Source organism: Meleagris gallopavo, chromosome 2 (assembly GCF_000146605.3).
Source record: "Meleagris gallopavo isolate NT-WF06-2002-E0010 breed Aviagen turkey brand Nicholas breeding stock chromosome 2, Turkey_5.1, whole genome shotgun sequence".
NCBI classification, from domain to species: Eukaryota; Metazoa; Chordata; class Aves; order Galliformes; family Phasianidae; genus Meleagris; species Meleagris gallopavo.
This window is the reverse complement of record NC_015012.2, coordinates 93,673,906-93,697,705: the sequence shown is the minus strand read 5'-3', so window position 1 is coordinate 93,697,705 and position 23,800 is coordinate 93,673,906. Positions and strand designations below refer to the sequence as shown.

The following is a 23,800-nucleotide window of genomic DNA, read 5'->3' as shown; positions in this document are numbered from 1 at the left end:
CAGGGCCCTTCCTGCGGCCTCTTCCTGTCGCCCGCGGGGCTTCTCCGGTGCAGGAGGTTTGAGCAGCGCTCCGAGGAGCTGCTCCCGCTGCTGCCGGCTCGATCCCTGCGCTGCCGCTTCCTGCCGTTTGTGCGCAGTCCGGTCTTTGCACGGAGCTCCTGTCCTTGGGGTGAGAGCTTCATGCCTGTCTTTCCTGCCTAGAGTGCCTTCCTTCAGCCGACGATGAAAACATGTTTAGAAAAGGAAAGAAACGGCACAGCAGCAGCAGCTCACAAAGCAGCGAGATCAGTACAAAAAGTAAGGTGAGCCCGCTTTGGGACGCGCTCCTGTGGAGCAACATTCCTCTGTTTGGAGCAGGCAGCTCAGTGGTTCACTTGCACTGACCTTAGGCTGTGATCTCTATATAATGCCATGCTGGGTAAGGAGAGCTTCCTGCTTCAACTGCTCCTCAGACCGTGCTGGGAGATGTAGGAAAATGAGTACGCGGTAAGGTCGTCGTATTCTGAGAAGGCTGCTTGATTGCTCCTACAGACACAGACAGCTCCTGGCAGCAGGTTCTGGGGACTGGGAAAAGCAGCGGCACGTTTGTTCCATGGTGATAAACATCGCCCTTCAGGGTGCCTGGTGATGGGTGCTGAGAATGAGTTTGTTCTTCAGCATCAGTTGGTTTCTCAGTGTTTCAATGTCTCCATGTTTCTGATAGGTTCAGAATGATCAGTTGCATATTCTGGATTTTCCAAGGTGTGGTTTCACTTCCCTTGCACTGCTACGTTACTGCAAGCACTGGTGACAAGGATGTAGTTGTCAGTTGCTTCAAGTTAAGATGCAATACCAGAAAAGTCTGGACATAACCTTAAAGTTCATTTTCTCTTTTTTATTTCCACCTTCTTTTGGAGTATGTGGACTGCTGAGTTATACCAGTCTAGCTTATAGTGAGGCACAAAGTTAGCGTCAGGAAAAGCACAGGGTTTTTGGTTTGTGTTTTGTTGGTGGGTTTTTTTTCCCTCCCATTTTGCAGTGCAGCTTAAATAACTGAATTGAACATTAGTTTATTTTAAGAAGTTGAGGCAGGGCAGCTAAAAGTGAACTGCTAATATATTCTTGGTAACTCTCTGATGATGTTAATTTTCTTCTTAGTCTGTAGATTCCAGTCTTGGGGGACTTTCCAGGTCCAGTACTGTGGCAAGTCTCGATACAGACTCCACAAAAAGCTCAGGTATGTAATTGGAGTTTGAGTGGGTAAGTATGGAGTAGAATTAATACTATATGTGCTTATGGAAAAATAGAAAATGAAATATTAAAATACCTATTTTTCATAATTGAGTGAATCTGTTAGACTGCTGACCAATGGCTCCTGGCTTCTGTGGTAGTTGGTGCAAAACCATTGCTTTTAAAGCAAGGTATCTGAGTAAGGAAAGTTCAGTTAGCTTGTTATCAGTCTGTTACACAGCACAAATCTGATGTAATGTTCTGGATACTGTGTTTCATACTTCTCTAAGTTGACATGTGCACTGAGATTAGTGTAATGAGGTTAGCTTTTACTCCCTGCTCCCCAGATCACATTGCGTTGCTATTAAGACAAATGGTTTTTTAAAAAATGTTTGTAGAACAGTAGAATCAGCTTTCTTGTGCTTCCTGTGTTTCTTGATTATGCCAGTGGAGCAACTTATTAATTAGAATGAATGCTCTTGAGCTCTTCAGGGTTGCTTTGTTTTATTTTGTTGCAGGACAGAGCAATAGTAATTCTGATACATGTGCAGAATTCAGAGTTAAGTATGTTGGTGCCATTGAAAAACTGAAACATAATGAGAGCAAAAATCTAGAAGGGCCATTGGACTTGATAAATTACATAGATGTTGCCCAGGTAAGTGTGTTACAAAAGAATACCAACAATGTTAGAACATCGTAAGCTTGGTGTATTTCTTTCATGTTCTTACGCGATCTGACACCTTTTGTTAAACATTTTAGTCTTACTAAAATAAAGTAGCTTAATTAAAAATAAAATAAAATAGACCAGTCATACTTGGTTCCTTCCTGTTGAGTAACTGGAGAAGATGCTCCTGAAAAGCAGTCCTGAAGAAGCAGGCTCAGAGCAAAGGCCCTTCTTGTGAGTCATTATGCAATTAATGTCTCACCTTGCAGCTGTTACCTCATCTGCAGCACTGCTAGGATTAGTACCTGTCAAAGAATATCTCCTCTGGATTTACTTAGTACTGTAGAAGTTTTTCTGTGGAGGAAAATGTCATTTTCTTCTTACATTCACTTATGAACCTGTGACCAAAGAAACAGAGTAATATTTGGTCATCCTTGCCAAAGTGTTTTCTTATATTTATTTCTGTTCTAAGAGCTCTGACTGGTTGCACTGAGTAGGTAGGTAAACTGTACCTTTAAAGCACAGAATCTGGTTATCTTACAGCATCTTGATGCTTCAAGTATTTGAACGTATGCTAAAATTATTTTTACAGCCAAATACAAAGTGCTGCTGGTGTGGAACGTAAGTCAGCCAAAGTCAGAGCAGTGTGATAGCCCCAACTTCCCTCACCTACCTGAGATTATAAGTGCCTTTCTGGATTCATGTTGTGTTTCATAGAACAAAGAGATGGGACAAATGCAAGAATATCAGGCTTCTCACAGTAAGATACAAGCAGGGATAGTGATGTTGTTAAGCCAGAAATACTTTCTACTTTGTATCTTCATTGTTAATATTATTCTGTCTGCACTAAAAGCTTTTGTTTGTTTCCCTCCAAAGCAAGATGGAAAGTTACCTTTTGTTCCAGGTGAAGAGGAGTTTATAATGGGCGTTTCCAAATATGGCATCAAAGTTTCAACATCTGACCAGTATGTAAGTGACTTACAACAAACCTTTTGATGAGAGTTAAAAAGCCTTTTCCTGTGTTTCTCTGACAGATGACCTGTGTGACCAAGGTGTCACTTCTGACCTTAAGCAAAGAAAGGAGAAAAAAAAAAAAAAGCTCCCACAGTAGCACCACTTTGTAGAATAGTTTGGGTAGGAAGGACCTTCAAAATCACGTAGTTCCAACCCCCTGCTGTAGACAGGGACACCTCCCACCAGACCAGGTTGCTCACAGCCCCATTCAGCCTGGCCCTGAATGCCTCCAGGAGGGGAGCATCCATAACCTCACCAGGCAATCTGTTCCAGTGTCTCACCAGCCTCACAGTAAAGAATTTCTTCCTGATATCTAGTCTAAATCTACTCTCTTCCAGTTTAAAGCCACTTCCCCTTGTCCTGTCACTACCTGCCTTATAAAAAGTTCCTCCCCAGCTTTCCTGTAGCACCCCTTCAGGTACTGGAAGGCTGCTTCATTTCATATCTCTTCTGGGCTCTCTGACACAAGTCCATTCCTTTTAAGAAAGCGTCACAGAAAAAGAAAGGAAATCTTTATGCTCCTTGGGCACACACAACCTTCTTTGTGGCTGAATTGCCATCCTCTCATGTGGAAAAAGGATTATGACTGGTGACCAAGGTGATAGGTTCTTTGGCCTGAGTTAGTAATTCAATTCCTGTTGATGTAATTGTGGAGGGAGAAAAAATACATACTTTTTTCAAGGATACCTAAGTTGTTTTCTTCGAAGTTCCAGCTTTGCACTACTAACCTGAGAGTGGGAGTTCACGCCAGCATTAAAACCTTATAATTCCACTTTACTGATTGAACATTTATTTGTTTGCATTATTTCCTATATGTGCTGTATGTTCCTTTAGTGCACTTGAAATAGTTGTTTCACTAAAAATAAAAAGCTGGTCTCTCCCCCAGGGCCCTCCACTTGCCTTTGTATAGCTTTGTATTGCAGTCATGTGGTTTCCTTCTGGTTGCCTTCAGAGCCCCACATACTGTAAATACTCAGCCTTACAAAGTCATGACCCATCAACAACCCAGCGTTGCTGATTCGTAAAAGCCTCAAGTGTGAGAGTGGTGATAAGTATTGCTCAACAGCTGAATACTCTGAAGAGAGCCAGAAAGTTTCCTTTGGGTCCCTTCAGAAAATAAAACACTTGTTTCCAGTGCGTGGGAAGAAGTATAGTTCCTCAGATTGAGTTCCTTCGGGTTCTCTTTTTGCTATCTTCCTAAACTCAGAAAGAACGTAGGTTATTGTAGGACATCATACTTTGATAAAGGCCAAATAAGTATTTTTAAGATTTTTATCCGTTGTTCTTCTGGCTTCAAGCTGAGAGCATGCACAAGCTGATACAGCCTTTTGTGATAAAGCTAGCTTGCAATGGGCACTGCATTTTGTTTTCCAAATTGTGGCTTTTTGCATGTGTCACTGTTGACATTTAGTTTGCTCTTTAGCATGTTAGTACACCTACACTCATAGAACTGCAGGATGGAAAGGTTATTTTCTCTGCATTCCTACAAATAATTCAATCTTGTAAAGCTTTGGGAGAAAGGTGAGAGTTCTATGATTTGTAGGTAACTTTGAAGGTGAACAGGCAGCTACTTCAGATGGTAACAAGAGAACTGACTGTAGGATACAGAAGTCTTTCCTCATGGATTTCAGCCAGCATTAAAGAAACGGTGACTGAAATACATGGATGTAATTCACTGATCACATTTGCACTGTTTGTAGATGCAACCACTAGAAACCAAAGACAGGAGAACTTATAGAAGTCACGCTTAGGCTTTGGACTTTTGGTGTGTGTTTGTGCATTGCATGTATGCACATACACTTATGGCACAGCTTGTCCGTTGCAATCTGTGATGATGTAGAAATAAGCAGTTCAGAGCAGAGGTAGCAGTGATGTGTGGAGAGAAAAAAGAGGTGGCTCCTGCCACAGGCTTTTCTATGGATTTTTTTGTTAATTAGAGAGTGAACAAAGAATGGATCTTGTTTAGAAGACGTGTAGGTTTTGTTTTCTTAAAATGGACACAACAAAACAAAAAAAACCCACAAAATGGATAACTGGAGAAGTAGAACTAGAAGGGTGCTGAGTAGTACATCCATAGCTGTCTAGATAGTCCTTATTTCTGTTTCTGCATCGTAGCTGTTAGATTTCTCTGAGTGCACCATGACAGCAGGGAGGTCTTACATTGCTGGGAGTCGTTCCCAATACAAGGGGGTGGTGCCAGTGGGGTTCTGGCTGGCACTGAGCATAAAGTGATTTGGAAGCAGGCTTTGGCAACCCTGGGAGCTGAAGCCTAAAGGGAGGGATGTGGTGAAGTGCTTTGGGCTCCTCCTCCTGTCAGCTTTCAAGGCACCAGTTGTCAGCTCTTGGTCATCACTGTATCATTCAGCTGTTTGTGTGCTACGCATCGTATGTGTATGTGATGTAGGGCCACCAAAGTGCTTTTCAAATGTGGACCTGCTGTAAGGAAGTAACACGGCATTAGGTGGGTTAAGTGGTGAGGGAGGATAGCTGGGAAACGAACACGTGCTTTGGTAACGTGGCCAGGACCCCATACAAATGCAGCTCAAGCAAAAATTGAAGCTAAAATTCTGTTAAACTACTGCTTCTTCTACAACCCTGAAGAAATTCTTAATTAAAAAAAACATTGTTTTACCAAGGAGTAATTTTTTCCTGTAAATAAATTTGTCAGAGGGAGAATCAAAATATGCAGAAAACTTAAAAACTGTTGCACTGCTCCAGAGTAACTTTTATTTGCCGAATGGTTTCAGGATGTCTTACACAGGCATGCTCTCTATTTAATTGTACGGATGGTCTGCTATGATGATGGTCTGGGAGCAGGAAAAAGTTTACTGGCTTTGAAGACAACAGATGCAGCCTCTGAAGAATGCAGCCTCTGGGTATATCAGTGCAGTAGTTTGGTAAGAGTTGATCTTTACAGTCTTTAATTTAGTTATCGGTGTTTTGATTGTAAAGGGAGATTCTGAAATCCAAGGGCCTCATGAGCCTTTTTGGCAGAAGATGCATTGTTCAATTAATTGTAAAGAGTAAAAATCTGCCCTGACTGAAGAGAGGGGAAAAACCGTTCAGCTTGAGTAAAATCTCTGCATTCCAACATTGCCAGTAAATGTGCGTGCCTGAAAGATATGCAAGTGCTTTAACTATGCTATCATAGCTGCTAAGGAGAATCCTCCATCTGTATTTTCAAAGACAAAACCTCTTAAGATCCAACAGAGCAGGGGAGGAATTGAGTAACAACTCTGGCAATAAAGCATGCATTCATATTTATAGGCAATGGGAGTGATGTCCTCTTAAGAGCAGGAGAATTCTTTGTCAGATATACTATGATATGACACACGCTTAGAGGCGCTGGGGGATCACATGTACTGACTTTCTGAATGCTGCTATCGAGCTACGATGAAAGCTAACAACTCTCTGACTTGTTTCAAAAGAGCTCATTTAAAACAGCTTCCCGCATGTCATTGCAGGCCACAGAAATCCAATTAAATCTCACTTGTGCTACTCCATTTTGCATGTCTGCCGAATGAACGATTCAGACCACGCTCTGCTTTAACTGAGTTTTGATTATTTCAGAAGTTGTTCAGAAAGTAATAATGCGTGTGTTTTATGCAATACAGGAACAAGCACAAGCTATTTGCAAAGTGTTATCCACAGCCTTTGATTCAGTTTTGATGTCGGAGAAGTCCTGATTTTCTCCAGCAGCACGTGACTGTGCAGTACAAGAGGCCTTTGTGGGAGGACATGGGGCTCTGTGGTACCGCAGGCTGGCTGCAGCCACACACAGACTCAGAAAAGAGCTGCTGTGCAGAGGAGAGCCGTGCAACATTGTTTGTGGTACTTCATCATTCCCCAGACGTGACTTAAAGAAATTATTCCACCAGAATTGTTTCCAGAACAATAGAGAATTTTATATTTAACGTGGAGTTTTTTTCCTAAATCATGTTTTGTATATTGATGTATAAATGTAAAATAAAACTGACACTTGCTTCTATTTTTTTTAAACGACTTTGTTAATATAAACTTCAGTTCTGCTTAACAGAGATCTCATAACAAAATGGCAAGAGCAGTGAAGTGGTTATAAGTAGTTGGTTCTTCACACCTCTGATTTAATAGAAGATCTGCTGTCTGCACAGTTCTCACAGTTCTCTCACAGCTCTACCAGAGGAGATTTAGGTTAGACAGAAGGAAGAACTTCTTCTCTCAGGCACTGGAATGGCTGCCCAGGGAGGTGGTGGAGTCGCCGTCCCTGGCAGCGTTCAAGAGGCGTCTGGATGAGGAGCTGTGAGATATGGTTCAGTGCTTATGGTAGCAATGGGAGTGGGAGGATGGTTGGACTAGATGATCTCGTGATTCTATGATTCTCATTTTACACAAAGAACGATATTGTGTAAGCGATACAGAGAGAAAATAGCCCAAGTGATTTTAAAAGTAGTTTTATTTCTCCAGATGTTTGACTGGTTAACAAGAGTAAAATTTATTAATCATGCTCTAATTATAAATCACTGCATCCAGGACATTGAAAATAAGAGTTGATTTTCGGTTATACAATATATACAGTTGCTCTGCAACTAAACAAAATAAAAACCACTGAATTGAATATTATACATCTCATAGCATTCTAAGCTGCATTTTTAAGTGTCCTTTACTCCTTTTTAAACAGTTAACACAGCAACCTAATAGTCTATTAACAGTTTTTTTGAATCATTATTTTGATCAGATTTGAAAAGCTGTATGAAATATGCCAAGATTTTGGACTTAAAATTCTAAATTTTATATTATAAATAGATAGATATCTACAGGCTCTAGAATTTCTTCTTCCTCTGCCAGAGGAAAAGCAAACTTTGAGAAATGTTGAAAATCTAGGGATAAATTTTGCTTAGCTGCTTAATTGGTCCTCAACATTTTAACAGTCTGCACAGCTAGTGCTATTACAGTGTAGTCTAAAGGCTTCCTAAGTGACTGGTGAACAGGACTGTGACTAATTTTAAAGTGTGTTCCTCTTCTAGCAGAGCCCAAGGAAAATTTGCATCATTGTTTAAACTTTACGAGTTGTACACTATAAGATTCTGTGTTAAAAATACTGTACATTAGGAGATCTGTGCAAAATAATATGCCCATTTACTCTCTAGACTCTATCAGGGATAGAAACATACAAAATAGTGTTGCAAACTGAAATTCAGTAAGTGAATAGAACTGTAGTGCTAAACTATTACTCTATCATTTTACTGGGAACTTTGAAAATACAGACTAATTTGCTTCAACTTGCAACAAAAAAATATCTTGAAACATTCCAGTTTGTTCCCCATTTAAACTGCAGCAACAGCATCAAGAAAATGAAAGTTATGTGTATACTGGCTGTACCCACACGTTTGAGAGGCTATTGACCATTGGACCGTTCAGGAAAAGCGATACAAGGTAAGATCAGTGTTGCTCTCCCAGCACTTTGTGATATGTGATTTTTCTCCAAATAAGTACATGCAGTGGCTTGTTTTCCATTCTGTTCCATGTAAAATGGCTAAATTTAAACAACACTTGTCAGAAATTTGAAGTTCTCTCGATAAATCTAGAGAGAATATTCACAAAATGTGGTCAAAGCCAATGTGACCTAGACATGGATTTTTCTTACTGTATGCTACCAGTTGCTTCTATAGCATAAAAGCAATCACTGGTACAATCCCAGAACATACCAACACCAAAACGACACCTGAGTTGTATTGGTGCTTTCCATCAGCCAACTGGGAATTATCAATAGCCTAGCCTTTGTTCACAAATCAGTAAAACAAATTTAACAACAGTGTAGCTACCATATACGTGGGTATATTATATAAATACAGAGTGAGTTAGCAAACTATTACTGTTTGCAAGGTAGTGGCACACAAATTGTCATAAAATAGAACGTAATGTACTGTACTTGTGAGGTGTCAGAGACCTTACTAACCAAGGATAGTTATCTAAGTCTTCCACCAAATACGTTCTGTGTGAACACGTTAAGAAATTCCAAAACAAACAAACAAAAAGCCTAACCACTATAATGATACAAGTGTAAGAAATGTTCTGCAATCCATCATCATGGTTAAGTACATTTCAGGAAGTGCAGTTTTCATATCCTTGAGTTAATGCATAACTCAGTAATATTGCCACAGTTTAGTTAACCAGCAGTAGTCACATTAAATGACCAAAATGGATGTAACATACACAAAGAACATTCGAAAAACAGGTTCCACACACGTGCAGCCTAGAAAAATAAGTCTCAAGCTCACAAAATCAGACCTAGAAAGTTCAACGACTAACACAGATTTCAGATAACTTTAAGCAAATATCTACATCCATTCTGAAAGAAAGAAGTTTCTCCTGTGGTAAACTGAAATACTTTTTTCACTTTTACCTGGCCAAAGACACCTAGTTAGAATTGTTTCTTCTGCAATAGATGATATCCTGGATGACAGCCACTATGACAAGATGCTGAATGAGTTCACTTTAGAACTAAGCAGCAGCTTGCGTGTTTTGGTTCAAAATACTTCAAACTGTATTGAGAATTGGATGAATTCACTGCCCTGTTACAAATGCACACAATTTCCTTGATTGGGGAAGCAACACTGAAGTGTGGTATTGTCAAGTTAAAAAGGGAGAATAAAGTAACAGTGAGTGACTTAAAAAGAACATTCTTCATGTTGTGATGTTCACATATTTACATGGATTTTGATTGTTAAAGCTTTTCAGTTCACCTTAAAAAAATACAGGAAGAGGGTTTTTTGTGTGTGTGGTTTTGTTTTTTTGTTTTTGTTTTTTTTTAAGTGTAAACTGATAATGAGAAGTTTTCACATAGAAAAAAGTTCTAAAAGTCCCAAAATCAGAACAATGGTAATAAAAAAGTAAGCTACAGTACCTAGGACTTGGGCAGTGTTCTGGCAAGGTGTCTGCAGATAGGTAGATGAAATGAAACAGAGCAAAACTTATTTCTGTGACCGCTGGTAATGAGAAATGTCTCCACTTATCAGTAGCAATTTAGTCAACAATAAAGTGCACAAATGATACAGGGAAGGCTCCTTTCCGACTTGGATCTCCATCAATATGACCAATCTGCAAGAGTTCAGATATTTTTGAAGTTAATCTCAAAAAGGAATTACAATATCACCAAAATGAACACCAGTGACCTTCCTGCCTGAAGTATGACAAGTCTCTTCCTACATCTTTTTTTCTCCTTTTGCCAAAGACAAGGAAATATCATGAGAAAACTCAGACCAACAGGATGCATTTGTTATTCAGCTATAAACTTTTTTCCCCCCAAATTCTGTTTTATTCATCTTTTTGAAAACAACACCTCATAATGCAGAACCTCTACTGCGCCATTTCAGATCATTCTGGAATGCCTGGCAGCTCAGTCTATGTTTGCTCTTGCTTTCTCCTCTTAGCAGTAGGTAAAAAGAATGGATTAAGCTTCAATAAATCTCAAGCATTTGGGGTTTTACATGAATCTGTATGTACTTAGGTACAGCATTATTGCCAATTTAGATGCAATATGGGATTCTATTCTCTGCTAGCTAACAATCAGGCTAAGGCAAGTGTTTTCACACACAACAATTTTCCAAGACTCCTTCAGCTGATGCAGCTCTGGAGTGCAAATAGTTGAGCTGGTTTCCCAGCACACAGGATAGACCACTTCTCAATTTCAGTCAGCTAAAGCATCAGGACAACAAAAAGCTGTCTCCCGAGGACCACCATAGGGCATCTTCAAGGAATACAAAATAGTTGTAGATTCTTAAGTTACTGACACCAACCCAAGAATTTCCTTAGTTACACATACTGGGTACCCTACTAATCAAACTTTTTTTTCCTGAATGAAAAGCTAAAGATTTATCTGAAGCTTAATTTTTGAACAGAAGAAACACCTGGAATAGGGCTTTCATGAGATGAAACTTCTCTTATTTGGAAACACAACAGGAATCTTTTGAAGTCAGAATTAACCTCTGCATTTCATGTATTTCTTTTAAAGTATGTTGACAGGAAACACAAAATACTCACCCACCACTCCTGATCTTCTTCACCATCAACTACAATGATATCTCCTTCTGAAAAAGTTAGCTCATCTGGGTTATCAGCTACACAGTTATAAATTGCTTTCACTCTTTTGGGTTTAGTTTTTGACTGAAATGTAAAAATAAGGAAATGTAAATAACAAGCATGGAAGAGTCAAAGCAGACTTAGACTTGATTTAAAGAAAGCAGCAGAAATGGTACAGTTATTTTTCATAGGTTAGAGTTCAGCTAGATCTCTTACTCTTTTACTCCAAAGCCTTTCAGAACCTCTATGCCATCAGTGTGGGCCAGCTTTCCCTTTGTAATCTTCCATTCCAGCTCATCCAAGCCAGCCTTCAGAGCTCTACATCACTGCAGCAAGCACGACTTTACTCCAAATATGCACTGATCAATCAAGTGCAACACCATGAGTGCAGCTACACCATGAGTGCTGTGAGGTCTGAGTCACGTATCAATATGCCCTTTTCTAATTTACTAAACCCTTAAATTCAATCTATAAATTCTCCAGAATACCTTCAGGCTCTCTCTAGTGCTAAAGACTGCAAGCCACAGGAGTGGTTTTCCAATTGGAAAGTTCACTGTTTATTAGGGAGTTTCAATATTTCAGTATTGCAGTAGGATTCCAATCCTAGTAATGACTTGTTTGAAACCATGCTGAAATTGTTTTTTCTTAGCATCACAGTATCCACCACCCTAATCTCATGCCTCTCTCGGTGCAACTTGGCCTGTTCCCATCCTGTGCCACCTATGGCTGCTTGCATTTGCTTTCAATTCCTGTTGCAGATCAACACTAATGCTATGCTCATAGTGATTTCCGTGCAAGGAGTGGGGAGGTGCAGGATAAATAGCACAGCATAAGCTTTCTGGTATCAATCTACCCATTCCTCCAGTTTCTCCAGCCTCAGTCACCAAAAGTCTTTCATTTCTACCTTAAGATGCCAGAGCAGATCTGCAACTGCCATTTAAGTCAACAGAGAGATGTTCATGCAGTGCATGTTTGGGACAGAGGCTCCAGATGGGGCAAGGAAAAGTGAGTCTCACCACCATCCTGGAGTGCCCCAGGAACTTGTCCCAGTCTCTGCTTAGGTCAGCCATGGAACAGGAAACTTGGGAGAAAAGACTTCATCCACAAGCATCCATTTGCATTTTAGTATAAACTAAATGAGTTTAGAGAGATGAGACACATCCTTAGGCTCTGTTTGTGTGCATACCCCATGGAGATGCAGCCTTGCACTGCATCACGATGATTTTGCTCCATCTCAGCGAAGTTACAGTTTGAACCACAACCAACTTTGTCAAGAGGAAAAAGTTTCACATCAGTACAGCAGTGACATAATGACCAACTTTAAAGGGTTGTAATTCCAAGTATTTCTTGTTCTTTGGATGTCAAAGGAATTAAAATAAATCTCCATTCCCATGAGGCTGACATCCTCCAGGAAAGTTTTCCATATGTCTACAATGTTTTCAAGAAGTTTACATTGAAAAAAATGCTGCATCAGGAACTTTCTAAATGAAAAACAGGCTATTGGTCAAATGCCTTATAGGAGCCACTGGGCTGCACACATATGTGTAACCAGACCTTTTTCTTTACTCAAGGAGTACTTCTGCAATCGTTTCCTAAATCTGGGCTAGCTTCTGTATTCTCTGGCAGACATAGCAAAAAATATTGAAGTATAAGGCCAAATGGAGTGATTTAGTCAAGTGCTTTAGCTAGACTGATCTAGCTAAAGCTCTTTAGCTGAGGGGGCCCTTGACTAAATGTCAGCTAAGATGCTTTGGCTAGATTGATTTAGCTAAAGCACCTTAACTAGCATACAACCTGAGCCAGGTTTCCCTTACTTCTTTGTCTTATGACAGAAGAATATTTTCCAGCTGATTTTCTCAGTGACAAAAAATTCAGCCTACTGGTGCCCTGGAGTTATGTGGAGTCAGACATGTTCCTCATTACATGCAACTAATATTAACCAGTGAGTAGAGACAGACTGTTTCCAAACACCAGCCAGGACAGCCCTTCCACACAAAAGTATAGCAATTTGTCTATGAAAGAGAAAAGGAGTGAACAAGATACAGGACTACTACGACCTTAATTTATGTAGAAAGCCAGGTAGGGAGCTGTTTCAGAATTATCAGGTGTGCTAAATGGATGCATCCAGTGCTCACATCTGAATCTCAAAACACACAAAAGAAATTGGGATCAGAGTTTAACAGCTTTACAGAAACAGCAATTCCCTTAGTGCATATAAGCAAAAGGAATAGCTACTCCATTTCTCACTAACCAGACCATTAAATTTTATTGTGGTCTAAGTTATTTTGATGCAAGACAGACACTAACTTGGTTAAACAAGAGAGGGAGAGGCAAGAAAACAGAAGATTTTGCAATACCAACTAATGCAAGATGAATTCCAGATGTCTCTGTAGTTTTTTTCATATTATCAGATGACAAAAGCTAGTAGGAGTTCTAGGAGCACCAAACAAATGTGCAAGACTATGCACATGAACACAACGAAGTCTGTCCTGGAGAGTTACTATTTCAACGGACATGGTTAAGGAAAAATGAATGGAGAGACAGAGCACTGAAGAAAGAATATATCCCCTTAATAACACAGTTCTGGAGACCGAAACACCACACCTCCCACCTCTCAGGCTATTATGAACCATGTTCCTACACAGAATTTAAAGTATAAAACAGCCCAGGCCTTGTCACAAAGAGCACCTCAAGAGCATGGGATCTCTATTTTGTCCTTTGTCTATAGTCAGCATGACAGAGAGTTGTAAAGATAACTAATTCACCAAAGATCCAGTTTTTCTTCTTTTGAACCTGGCTCTGACTAGTCTAGTCTGAAATCAGACTTGACGTACTTAGGTACTTAGGTAAATAATTATATCTACTTCCATTATAAAAGAAAGCAAAAACCCTCCCTTACCACTTCCCTGAAGTTTAAGAATCAAGTTATAAGTGACTTACAAATGACTTACTACTGTACACTTGTCAAGCTCATCTACCCTCAATAACCCATAAATTTTACACATGGTGTGGGTCACGTTCAGATACAAGCAAAGAATCCAAGCTCTGTCGTTGGTTTACACCTTGTTTTTTGTTGGTATTCTTTTTAATTAAAAATAACTGACCATCACTTAGGAAATGCAAGAGAGGCAAGGTTTTCCTGAATATCTACCAGAGGTCACACACTGAACAGGGGATACAGGTTTTGTATTTTTCATGGTTTACAAACTTTCCTCCTAGCAGGACAGATTATTAATCTCAGGAGTGTGTTTGATAGTGCGTGGAAAATTTAATGAAGTTCACACCCACACTGTCTACTTACTATTTGGGATTTCCTTGGCATTGGTGCTGGTGGCTGGATCTGTGCCAAAGTATTTGTTGTAGAACCAGTCTGTGTTACTGGAATTTCACATACAGAAGACGATTCTCCTGCTGGTAAGGTAAGTAAAACAATTAAATTTTAGGCATGCTTTAAAAAATATTTTTAAAAAAGGAAAAACAATAATGCAAATTAAAATTGAATCATCCTCAATTGGAGGATACAAAGAATTTTATATACTACATGTATTTCATCTTTCTACAAAAACAAAATATAATTTTTCTACAATCTTCTTTACCAAAAAGGTTTATTTTTTTGCAAGTACAGTTACTTAAGATTTTTTTAGTGTTGCAAGACATTTAATATTGCAGATATGTTACAAAAAAACCCAAACAACTACAAAATAGATGACACCAGAACCAATTTTTTCATTTCTCCACACATTCATTACAAACTGCATGCTGTTAGAACTTTCCTTGCTTAATCAAGGCCATCTTCATCAAGATGCAGTTCCTTCACGGGAAACTTCTAACGATAATGGCAGATAATGACTAGCAAATTCTCACTGTGTTGTTATCACAGTAACAACCAATAAACAGAAAACATACAGAGGAAAAGGATATTGGGCAGGAGAAATTCCACTAAAATCACCACAGAATCCATGCAAACTTTCAATATTTTATTGCAGTGCCCTAAAACAGTTGCTAAAATATTGCTCTATTCATGCAGAATAGCTTTAAGCATTGAGGCCTACACAATCAAGAAAATAAACAAGAATGCTGGTACTGTGTAAATGCACAAAATAAATGAAATAACTGGCCCCATTACATTGTAAATAATAATAACTAACTGCAGCAAAATAAATCTATAAACCATAATTACCAGTTTGTTGTAGAGCCCCAAGTCCTCTAGACTGCCCCTTGTTACTTAAGCCAGATGGCTTCTCAGACCTATTCAAAAAAGTAAGAAATTCTTCCATTTAAGAAACAAACAAGAACACCAACCACAAGAATCCAAGATATTTTTCAAATTATAAAGTTCTGTGATATCATCAGTTCATTTTGGTGACTGGTATTTTAATTTTAAAATATTAGTTTGCTTCCTTATTTTTGAGCAAGCCAACGATTAGCTGCATTTCAGCTACAAATGTAAGGTAGAAGAGTAATTTTAGGTTCCATTTGTGCAGTTTGTGTAGAGCTGATCTTTTCTTAAGTTCTGAAGTTCATTCCATTGCTTTTTAATGTTCTTCGGTGCAATTCATTAACAATATATATCATTATATATGGTCTACATTATAGCAAACTTCAAGTTGCTTCTCCCTTTTACTTAGCATGTTGTATACAATCAGAGGTCTAGAAACGAAGGTCAAAGGTCGTTTATCTCTCGTCACAAAGCATCACCCCTACATATTATCTCACACAGACATATATACGTATACATGCTTCTATAACTATTTATGTTTGTACAGGCTATATCCTGCCAAATTTTCAGTGGCAGAGAATCAAAAAAATTCCTAGAAAATTTGGTAACATTCCACTGTGCTTTCTTTTGGAAAGCTTTCCCTAGCATCTAAATTATTCTTGCTACAATTTAAACCACAATGTTATTTTCAGAGCCTCCCTGAAACATAAAAAGGAATGACATCATCCAGTGTGTTGCATATATTTGAAGACTTGTATCTGTGCTACAATTTCTCTTTTAGAAGATGAGACTCTCATTTCTTTCAAACTTTTATCATAACAGCCATATTTTCTAGATTTCTCATTATCTTACTGATCTCCCCTGGTTTCAGCCTCAGTACTTTGTGTATTTATTTTACTTCAATACCTAATACTGAATAGAGTACTCCAGATGAGGGGTCACTGACGTTGAGACAGTTGGAAGGATTCATTCCTAAGTCTTCTGACTAACTTTTATTTGTGACTCATTATGTCTTTGCAGATTCTTCCTCTAAAGGATTTCTGTTCAACCACACTTTGCCATTCTCCTTAGTCTGTTTTTGTAGCTGATTGTTCCTCAGTACCAAGTGTTGCTTAATAAATAACATCCTTCCTCTCCCTAGACTACTACAGCCATTTTTCAGGGCTACTTTGAATATAATCCCATTCAGCACGACAAGGGTCCCTTCTAACTTTGTTTCCTGCAAATCTGAATATTTTCTACTCCAGGTCTACTTCCACCATGAATGAAAATACTGAATGGAACTGAACAAACAACAAGCATGTGAACAACAAATGACATAATCAGACATAATATCCTCTTATCTCTTCTTTGTTATAAGAAAACTAGAAACTGATTATTCTTCATGGCTTCTTACTTCCAAGAAGGGTAATCATTCTGCAGATATTATGCAAGTCATCCAATATTAAATCACTAGTCTGTTTTTACTGTGGGAATCCTCGTAATGCAACTTCCTTTAGTATCTGTCCTCTGTTCATTCACATACTTTACAACACATCTAAAAGGTGTGTGCCTTTTAGAAGACTTTCATATTATATGCCACATAATTGAAAAGTTAATAATAATTATGAAATATATGCATTAAATACTAAAATGGCATCAATTACCCAGGAATAGGCTTTCTTTGAGAAACTCTACTAGGAGGTTGTGGGGGCAGAGGTGGCGGGGTTGGCTTAGTTTGTGGAGGAGCTGGTTGCTGTTTAGACTGCTGGTTCAAAGCTTCCATAATGCTGGCTGTCTTTGCCACTGGAGGCGGTGGTGCAGGAGAAAGCACGTCTACAGAAAGAAGTTAGACAGTGAAAAGGAATTAGACTTCGATTTACCATTTTGTCTCTTGGATTCTCATCCATAGGTTTTCCTGTTACAGCATTTATCTCTATCACAGATAAATACTACTTGTAATCAACAATTTAAACATAAAGCAATCCTTCCATTGGAAGGAAGACCTCTCTGGAATGAGGCTTACCTTTAGTTTCACCTAGTCAAGATCAGAGAGCTCACAAGTACTTCCATTCAACAAAGCGTTAAAGTACAAACAGAAAATTCTTGTGTCTTAACAAAGTCATTCTGATCTAATATTTTCAAGAATATGACTATATTTAACTGAATACTGTTTGCTCAATCAAGACCTTCGGTTTGATTTTTATGGAAAAATAACTGAGTGAATATCTGAGAAATTCTGTTCAGAGGAACTTCTTTTAAAATCCTGTTATGACAACATTTAGTCAAAGAAACTTCACAGTAGGTTTAGCAGTGAATTAAAATTTCTATTGAATTCTTGAAACCACCACAGCAGCAGTTGGTGATGCATGAAGACATCTCTTTGCATTCCTACGTTCTGCAAGAACTGAGCACAGTGGTGGAGAGGTGGAAGCTTGGAGCCCTAGGCTTACATCAAACACTTCATCTTTACAAGTCACCAATGAGAAATGCATCATTAAACCTATACATACAGGTGGAAAGCTCTTTAGCTCTAATAGTAAAGTGCTATTTCCTGTTGACCCTGCAATACACCATACAGTCCTCACTGGAACGTCGGAGAAGACGGCTCATACGAAGTCACTGGATGGGAACGATAGGCCAAAGCTACAGTCACCAAAAGAGGAAGCATGAGTTGTGAAAATGGAAAAATAAGCCAACTATGATTAGATACAGCAGAAGGGAAAACAGGGGAAAGTGGAAACATACTTGTAGATGTTACACGCAATGGCGGCACAGGGGGATGAATAGCTGGTGGGTCAGATGAAGATCTTTGCCTGCTTATACTTTCCACTCCTAAAGAATTTGTCTTCCACATTGTATTAGATGAAGAAATTGTCTGAATACCACTGCCAAGAACTGAAGGCTGAACTAAAAAGAGAGGAAAATACTGCATTATTATTTTTGCTCACCCTAAGCACAAAGCGTTAATATTGACACCTGTGCTTTTAAAAATAGTGCAGCTATACACTATATTCACCAAATTAGAACTACTGCCATCCTGTAATACCAGGAATACTAGAGCAGGAATCAGAATCTGCTCTAAAAAAATACATACAAGTTTCTGGCGGAAGTCTTACTAACCGTTTACCCTAAAATTTGTCTCCAGGCATTACTTTAAAGTAGACCAACACTTGAAAAGCAGAATGTTTTTAACAAGAAGAGAAAAGATATGTCTTGCTACCTTCTTTAACCTGTGGCTGATAGCTGTAATCATCTCAAGTATACCAAACAAAAAGGATCTCGCTCTTAATACTAGCAGACTTTGCTGACTCAAAGTGAAACATCAGTTTTGATTCGAGATTGACATAAAACCCAAACAAGGAGCTATAATAGCTATGCCTGAGACTAGAATTGGTTACACAGTACTGCTTTTTCAGAGTCTCCTAAATTATTCCATTCTAAAGAGCTGCCTGCCCATTCGTAAAAAGCACACTACAGGCCTTCATCATAAGGCCAATATTTTGCACTTTTCGTGCCATTTTTCCCTACTGAGAGTATGAACATCATATTAAGAAAACACAAAACAGATTAAGGTATGAATAAATATCAGGTTGCAAGGAAAAGCATAAAAGGCTCAGAAGGCTTGAAGAACAGCTTAAAGCTAAGAGGATAAAGGAGTAATAATAATACATCATAAGCGTAACAACAATATCAGCTATTGACATGAAGCTAAGACAGGTGATACTATCATTGCTTATAACCAAGCATATAAAATAATAGGCTAACACACTGCTAGAGTAAAGAACATGAGTTAATAGACTCTCTGAGCCAGGCAGCATGCTTTCTTGGCACAAGTCACACTATACTGGTGCCAACAAGTCTGAGGTTGGGAATGAAATTAAAATGACCCTATTTCAAGTGTCATTTAATCAAGGGCAAACACTGGGTAAAACCATATGGTTTGCCAAGGGTAAAATAATATCAAAGTGTAAAAGAGTCTTTTTAACTATCCAATTATATAACTTATTTAGGGATAATATCTAACAGTTGAACGGACAGTGCAAGCTCCCTCACAGCCAAAAGACAAGACACTGGGGAGATTTTCCTGTTTGGTGGGAGAAGCATTCCTTTTCATCAAGTAAAAACCATATCCTGATATCAAGCTTAGACTTCATGCAAAAATGTCAGGTAAAAGGAATCCCACCTTGGCCAAGAAACATAGCTGTATGCAAAGCTAAACTTCTGCCAGCCTCACACTACCCTTTCGAAGTAGCACAGAACCATGCTGTTCTATTGTTTTCGGTCTTTTTTCCTCACAAAACAATACATTTTAATCCTCCTTTTATGCTGCAGCCATTTCTGTGGAACAAACAACTGAGTTTCCATATTACACAAATGTTCAATTTGCAATCTCAGCCATGATCACTGTCACATGGAGCCCTGTATTCTAACCTCTGTGCAGTGCTTTCCAAGGCAGACATCACTCTCATAAGCCTAGAACATTCTGCATTCCTTATGTCCTCTTATGGAATTGGAATCTATCAGAAAATGAAGTGTTTACACAGTCATTTTCTGGAGTTTAACTTTACATAAGTTTAGTACCCATGAGAGATTGTGGATTAATAAACAGCACTGATACTAATAAGCTGTTAATTGCACTGAAACAATAAAACACAACCGAATGTGTACTGAATAAAGACAACCTATATAAATCTCTCTACACTTCTCCAATATCCACACAGATCACATATGAACATAAGAATGAGGCTTAGGTGTCAGCTTTAATGGTAGATTTTGCATCCTTTCTGAACAGGGATGAGGCCAGTACATTTTATGTACATTGTTCTACTGATCACCTACATTTTTAGGCAACTAACAGTTCTAGTTTCAATTTTCCATACCAGTTTTCCATACTGTGAATCTGTGCTTTGTTCCATTTTATTTTATCAACCTTGAAGCATTTATTTATTAAGAGAAGACACTGTAATGCTAAAAATCTCTCATGTTTGGCCTACGTTCTCCTTTTCCTATGTGTTCAAACAATTTCCTATAGCAAATGTTATGAAAATTGCACCTATAAATTTGCACTTTGACAATGACATCTTCAAGTAAGAGAAGAAAAGATGGAATTTAAGTAAGAAGTACTTGCCAAATTAAATTGATTGTAGCCCTCCCTTTAATAAAAGGTTTGATTTTATTGAAGTTATTCAGCATGTGTTTTCTCACACACTACTGTGTACTTTCTTGCATTTATACTGAAAATCAAACTCAGAATTGATTGTGCAGATTCACTTCAAATATGCAAGATGAAGGTATCAACAAACTGTTCCAATACTTACCCGTGCAAAATAACTGTAAAAGAAAACTTGAAAATGAAAGAAAAACATGATCACGATCCCAGTCATCTAACATATTTTCCAGTGTTAGTACCTTTGCCAATATTTCTCGGAGGTAGAGGAGGTGCACTACTTGTAACAGGTACTGAAGGTTGAATGGGAGGTGGACTGCCACTGAGTATTGCTCCGTACGTTTCATTCTGCAGTATACTTGGCATAAATCCCCTTTGCTTATCCTTAGCAATGTTCGCTGCATCTCTTGCCAACGATGCTACATTAGGCTGAAGTTGGTTTGATCCAAGCTGATAGAAGCTGACGGGCCTGTCCTCTCTCCGATTAGGACTGGGTTGCTTTAATACAATAACAGAAGTGCTCAGTGATTTTGTATTATTTGTACTCACTTTACTTATTAATAGAAAGTTACCCATTTCAAGATAGTCAAAATCGCTTCTAAAATGCATTTTCATTGCTTCTAATACATAATCTGGAATGTATACTCCTTACCTTTCAGGAAACATTCATGTTAATAAAAAAAAAAATAATGTGAATTGCATTTCAAAAAGTTATTCTTTCATTTTCTCTTGTAGCATATTCCTATACATTAATACTGTATTCTGTATATACACATAGAACCACAGAATGTCAGGGATTGGAAGGGACCTTGAAAGACCTATACAAACTATACTGCTATAGATAGCAATGAATACAGAAATTCAGAATAGATCAAGTGTTCCTGCATAAAAATATCATGTAATATTTTTCAAAAACATTCGAACAACTGAAGAATCTAAGCCTCATATGAAGTTCAGCAGCGTTAGATCCCAAACCAATGACGTTCATCTCAAGAACAGGACAGAACTGCATCTGAGTATTCTACCTGTAGCTCAAACTACAACACATCAGTAGCCCAGACTTCTCCTGAACTCTTTTTAGCTCACTAATAACAGCACCAGCTAGGGAAATTAACTGGCAGAGGGGATGGAACATCGCTCAACCTATGCACATTATCAAACGAGCTCCAATTAGCTGTCCTTGTGATCCGCAGGGAGTCATCTGTTTGCCATGCACACGTTAGTTTTCCTGTTTCAATAGCAAGGATGATAATTATTGTTATCAAACCATTAAAATAGCTCAAGTAAAAAATTCATATGGCTATTGCAGGAGTGGTTGCAACATTCCACAGTTCAGAGAGCATAATTAAATATGACTTTAGAAACAATGCTAGATAAACACTTAGCTGCACTGTCTGTATGAAATTAAAATAACTATTTAGAGTAAAAGCATTTGAGCAGAATAGACTTTCATTGACAGTATTATGAATAGGCAATCAAGTTTCCTCTGAACACATTCAGAGCCTTCTCTGGATAGATCATGTAAAATCATGTAGGCCTCGAGACATGTTACAGCACAACATGATAGCTAAAACGATGTGAGTGCCATCCATCTGCACTAATGCCTGCCTTTCCTTTAGCTTAGCAGTGCCACTCTTTGCTAGATGACTCCTCTCCTTACCTGATGTAAAAATTACAACAGAAAGTTTTGAGCTGCTTTATCAAAAAGGTCACTATTATTTCTGTTACCATCTGAATGGCAACACAATATACAGAAATACATAAATGTTTGGATATACTAGAAGGACTGGATTTAACAGCCTACAAATTACAGATTCTTGCATATATACCAAAATTCTCAAGAAAAATCTTAAGAAAATTCCCAAAAGGTAACAATTGTTCTTTGAAAGGGAGGACTTGTGGTGGCTTTTTTACTCTTTCCTAACTCTAACTTCTTTGCTAAGTCAACTGTCAGAAGTAATAGCTCTCTTACTCTAAGGGAACAAGACATGGGAGAAGAACCCTGCTGACAGGATCCTCCCACAGGCACGTTTTGCAATGGAGGAAACCTGTTGATGTTAAAATCCATTTCCAAAATATTAAAGCATTCCAAAAAATCTGATGGCCTATTTTTAAACACAGTCTGTGAAAGGAAAAGAAAGAATGAACCTATGACTGTGAGGTTTTAATATTTCTGAAAAGAAATTAAAAAATCCAACATACAATATCTGGTTTTATGTTATTAATCATTGAAGTATTGGCAATTTACATCCTGCCTGATATGGGGAACTTTGCAGGAGATATACCAGAATATCAAAATTTGTAGAATGAAAAGTTGAATTTAATTACCCATAGGATAAAGGATTCTTTTCTTAGCTACTTCCAACAGAAGAACAGTTGTGCTAATATCTAGAGAGCAGCAAATATTGCTCATCTCTATTGTACTTGCTCCTAGCTATTTCATGCACCTTACAAAAAAAGCAAGAAAGGCACAAGCAATAAGAACTCTGTGCACACACACACAAAACATCTGTTCAATACTTCTACATAATACTTCTACATAGAGTACATTTCATAAGGCTGTATTTTGGAGCCTATGCGCCATTTCAAATTACTCAGCAAGCCATTTTTCAAAGTTGTTCTGATATGAAAACTTGGTAGTTTGCTCCCTGTCTGTATGTTTAGGTGCTTAAATACTTGTTAAGTTGATCCCAAAACTGGGAAATGTGTTTCCTTTTTGTTGTTGTTTTTGTTGTTGTTTTTTAAATGGAATCAAGTTCCTATGGTGTTGGAATACTTTGTAATATGAATACTTGTAATGTGACCATCCTTGGAGATTTTCAAAAGCCATCTGGTTATAATTCCGAGCAATAGCCTCCAGCTGACCCCACGCAGGCAGCGGGGTTGGACCAGAGTATCTTTAGAGGCCCCTTCCAGCCTCAGCCATTCTGTGCAATTCTGTACCCAGTAGCACCATCCCAATACCTGAACTTTGAAGTATGAAAATGCAGAAAAAAGGTATCTGCACAGGAAGATTCAGAATTAAGACAGTCTTGCTATTACTGAAAATGCTTAATTTAATGCACAAGTTTAGTACCACTGAAAACAAAACTATAGCCATCAGTGGAGCTGCTTCACAAGAACGAGGAGGTACTGTAAGGTATATCTCTTTGTAATGGCACTTTTCCTAGTATGTTACTTCTGCTTCAAGATCAGAAGACCTACACATTTCTAACATATTGAAAAAATAACAACTGTACTGAATGTATATTCACTCCATTAGGAAGAAAACATGACCAATGACCTGACTGCAATTAGCCAGATGTGATTTTCTTTTTAAAACATTTTACATTAAACAGAAGATAAATAGTAATTTAAGAAACTAACATTTAAGCTACTGCATTTTACCACAGAATGTCATTTTGCAGTATCTTCATTCCCATTGTATGAAGTCTTATTGAGAGCATTACGAACAGCTTATTTACACTGATACATGAACAGAAAATTA

The 23,800-nt window shown here is 38.3% G+C and overlaps 2 protein-coding genes across 7 annotated transcripts in view; one reads left to right on the top strand and one right to left on the bottom strand.

The window, feature by feature from the left end:
* Positions 1 to 10: 10 nt before the first annotated feature.
* Positions 11 to 6,875, top strand: ITGB1BP1 (integrin subunit beta 1 binding protein 1). Of its 6 annotated transcripts, XM_003204481.4 has the most exons (6): positions 16 to 302; positions 1,138 to 1,216; positions 1,728 to 1,864; positions 2,750 to 2,842; positions 5,635 to 5,784; positions 6,502 to 6,875. In XM_003204481.4, the coding sequence occupies exons 1-6, from the start codon at positions 231 to 233 to the stop codon at positions 6,571 to 6,573; spliced, it is 603 nt and encodes a 200-aa protein (XP_003204529.1). In that variant the 5' UTR covers positions 16 to 230; the 3' UTR covers positions 6,574 to 6,875. The 6 variants fall into 6 exon arrangements, with proteins under 6 accessions (XP_010706227.1, XP_010706228.1, XP_003204529.1 ...); XM_010707925.3 differs by lacking the exon at positions 5,635 to 5,784 and having other exon boundaries at positions 11 to 302; XM_010707926.3 differs by lacking the exon at positions 1,728 to 1,864 and having other exon boundaries at positions 14 to 302; positions 2,778 to 2,842.
* Positions 6,876 to 7,301: 426 nt separating this feature from the next.
* Positions 7,302 to 23,800, bottom strand: part of ASAP2 (ArfGAP with SH3 domain, ankyrin repeat and PH domain 2) — a 63,903-nt gene continuing 47,404 nt past the window's right edge. The window contains 7 exon segments of the mRNA XM_031552608.1: positions 7,302 to 9,964; positions 10,907 to 11,029; positions 14,247 to 14,356; positions 15,126 to 15,193; positions 16,811 to 16,979; positions 17,892 to 18,053; positions 20,556 to 20,811. Of these exon segments, the coding sequence (XP_031408468.1) occupies positions 9,890 to 9,964; positions 10,907 to 11,029; positions 14,247 to 14,356; positions 15,126 to 15,193; positions 16,811 to 16,979; positions 17,892 to 18,053; positions 20,556 to 20,811 (963 nt within the window). The 3' untranslated portion in view covers positions 7,302 to 9,889.

What these genes read in the sequence shown, in the direction of transcription:
- ITGB1BP1 (XM_003204481.4), top strand. Translation starts at nt 231, where the DNA reads ATGTTTAGAAAAGGAAAGAAACGGCACAGCAGCAGCAGCTCACAAAGC. An exon ending in AGACTCCACAAAAAGCTCAG is followed by an intron (nt 1,217 to 1,727) that starts GTATGTAATTGG and finishes ATTTTGTTGCAG; the next exon opens with GACAGAGCAATAGTAATTCT. An exon ending in TTTCAACATCTGACCAGTAT is followed by an intron (nt 2,843 to 5,634) that starts GTAAGTGACTTA and finishes GAATGGTTTCAG; the next exon opens with GATGTCTTACACAGGCATGC.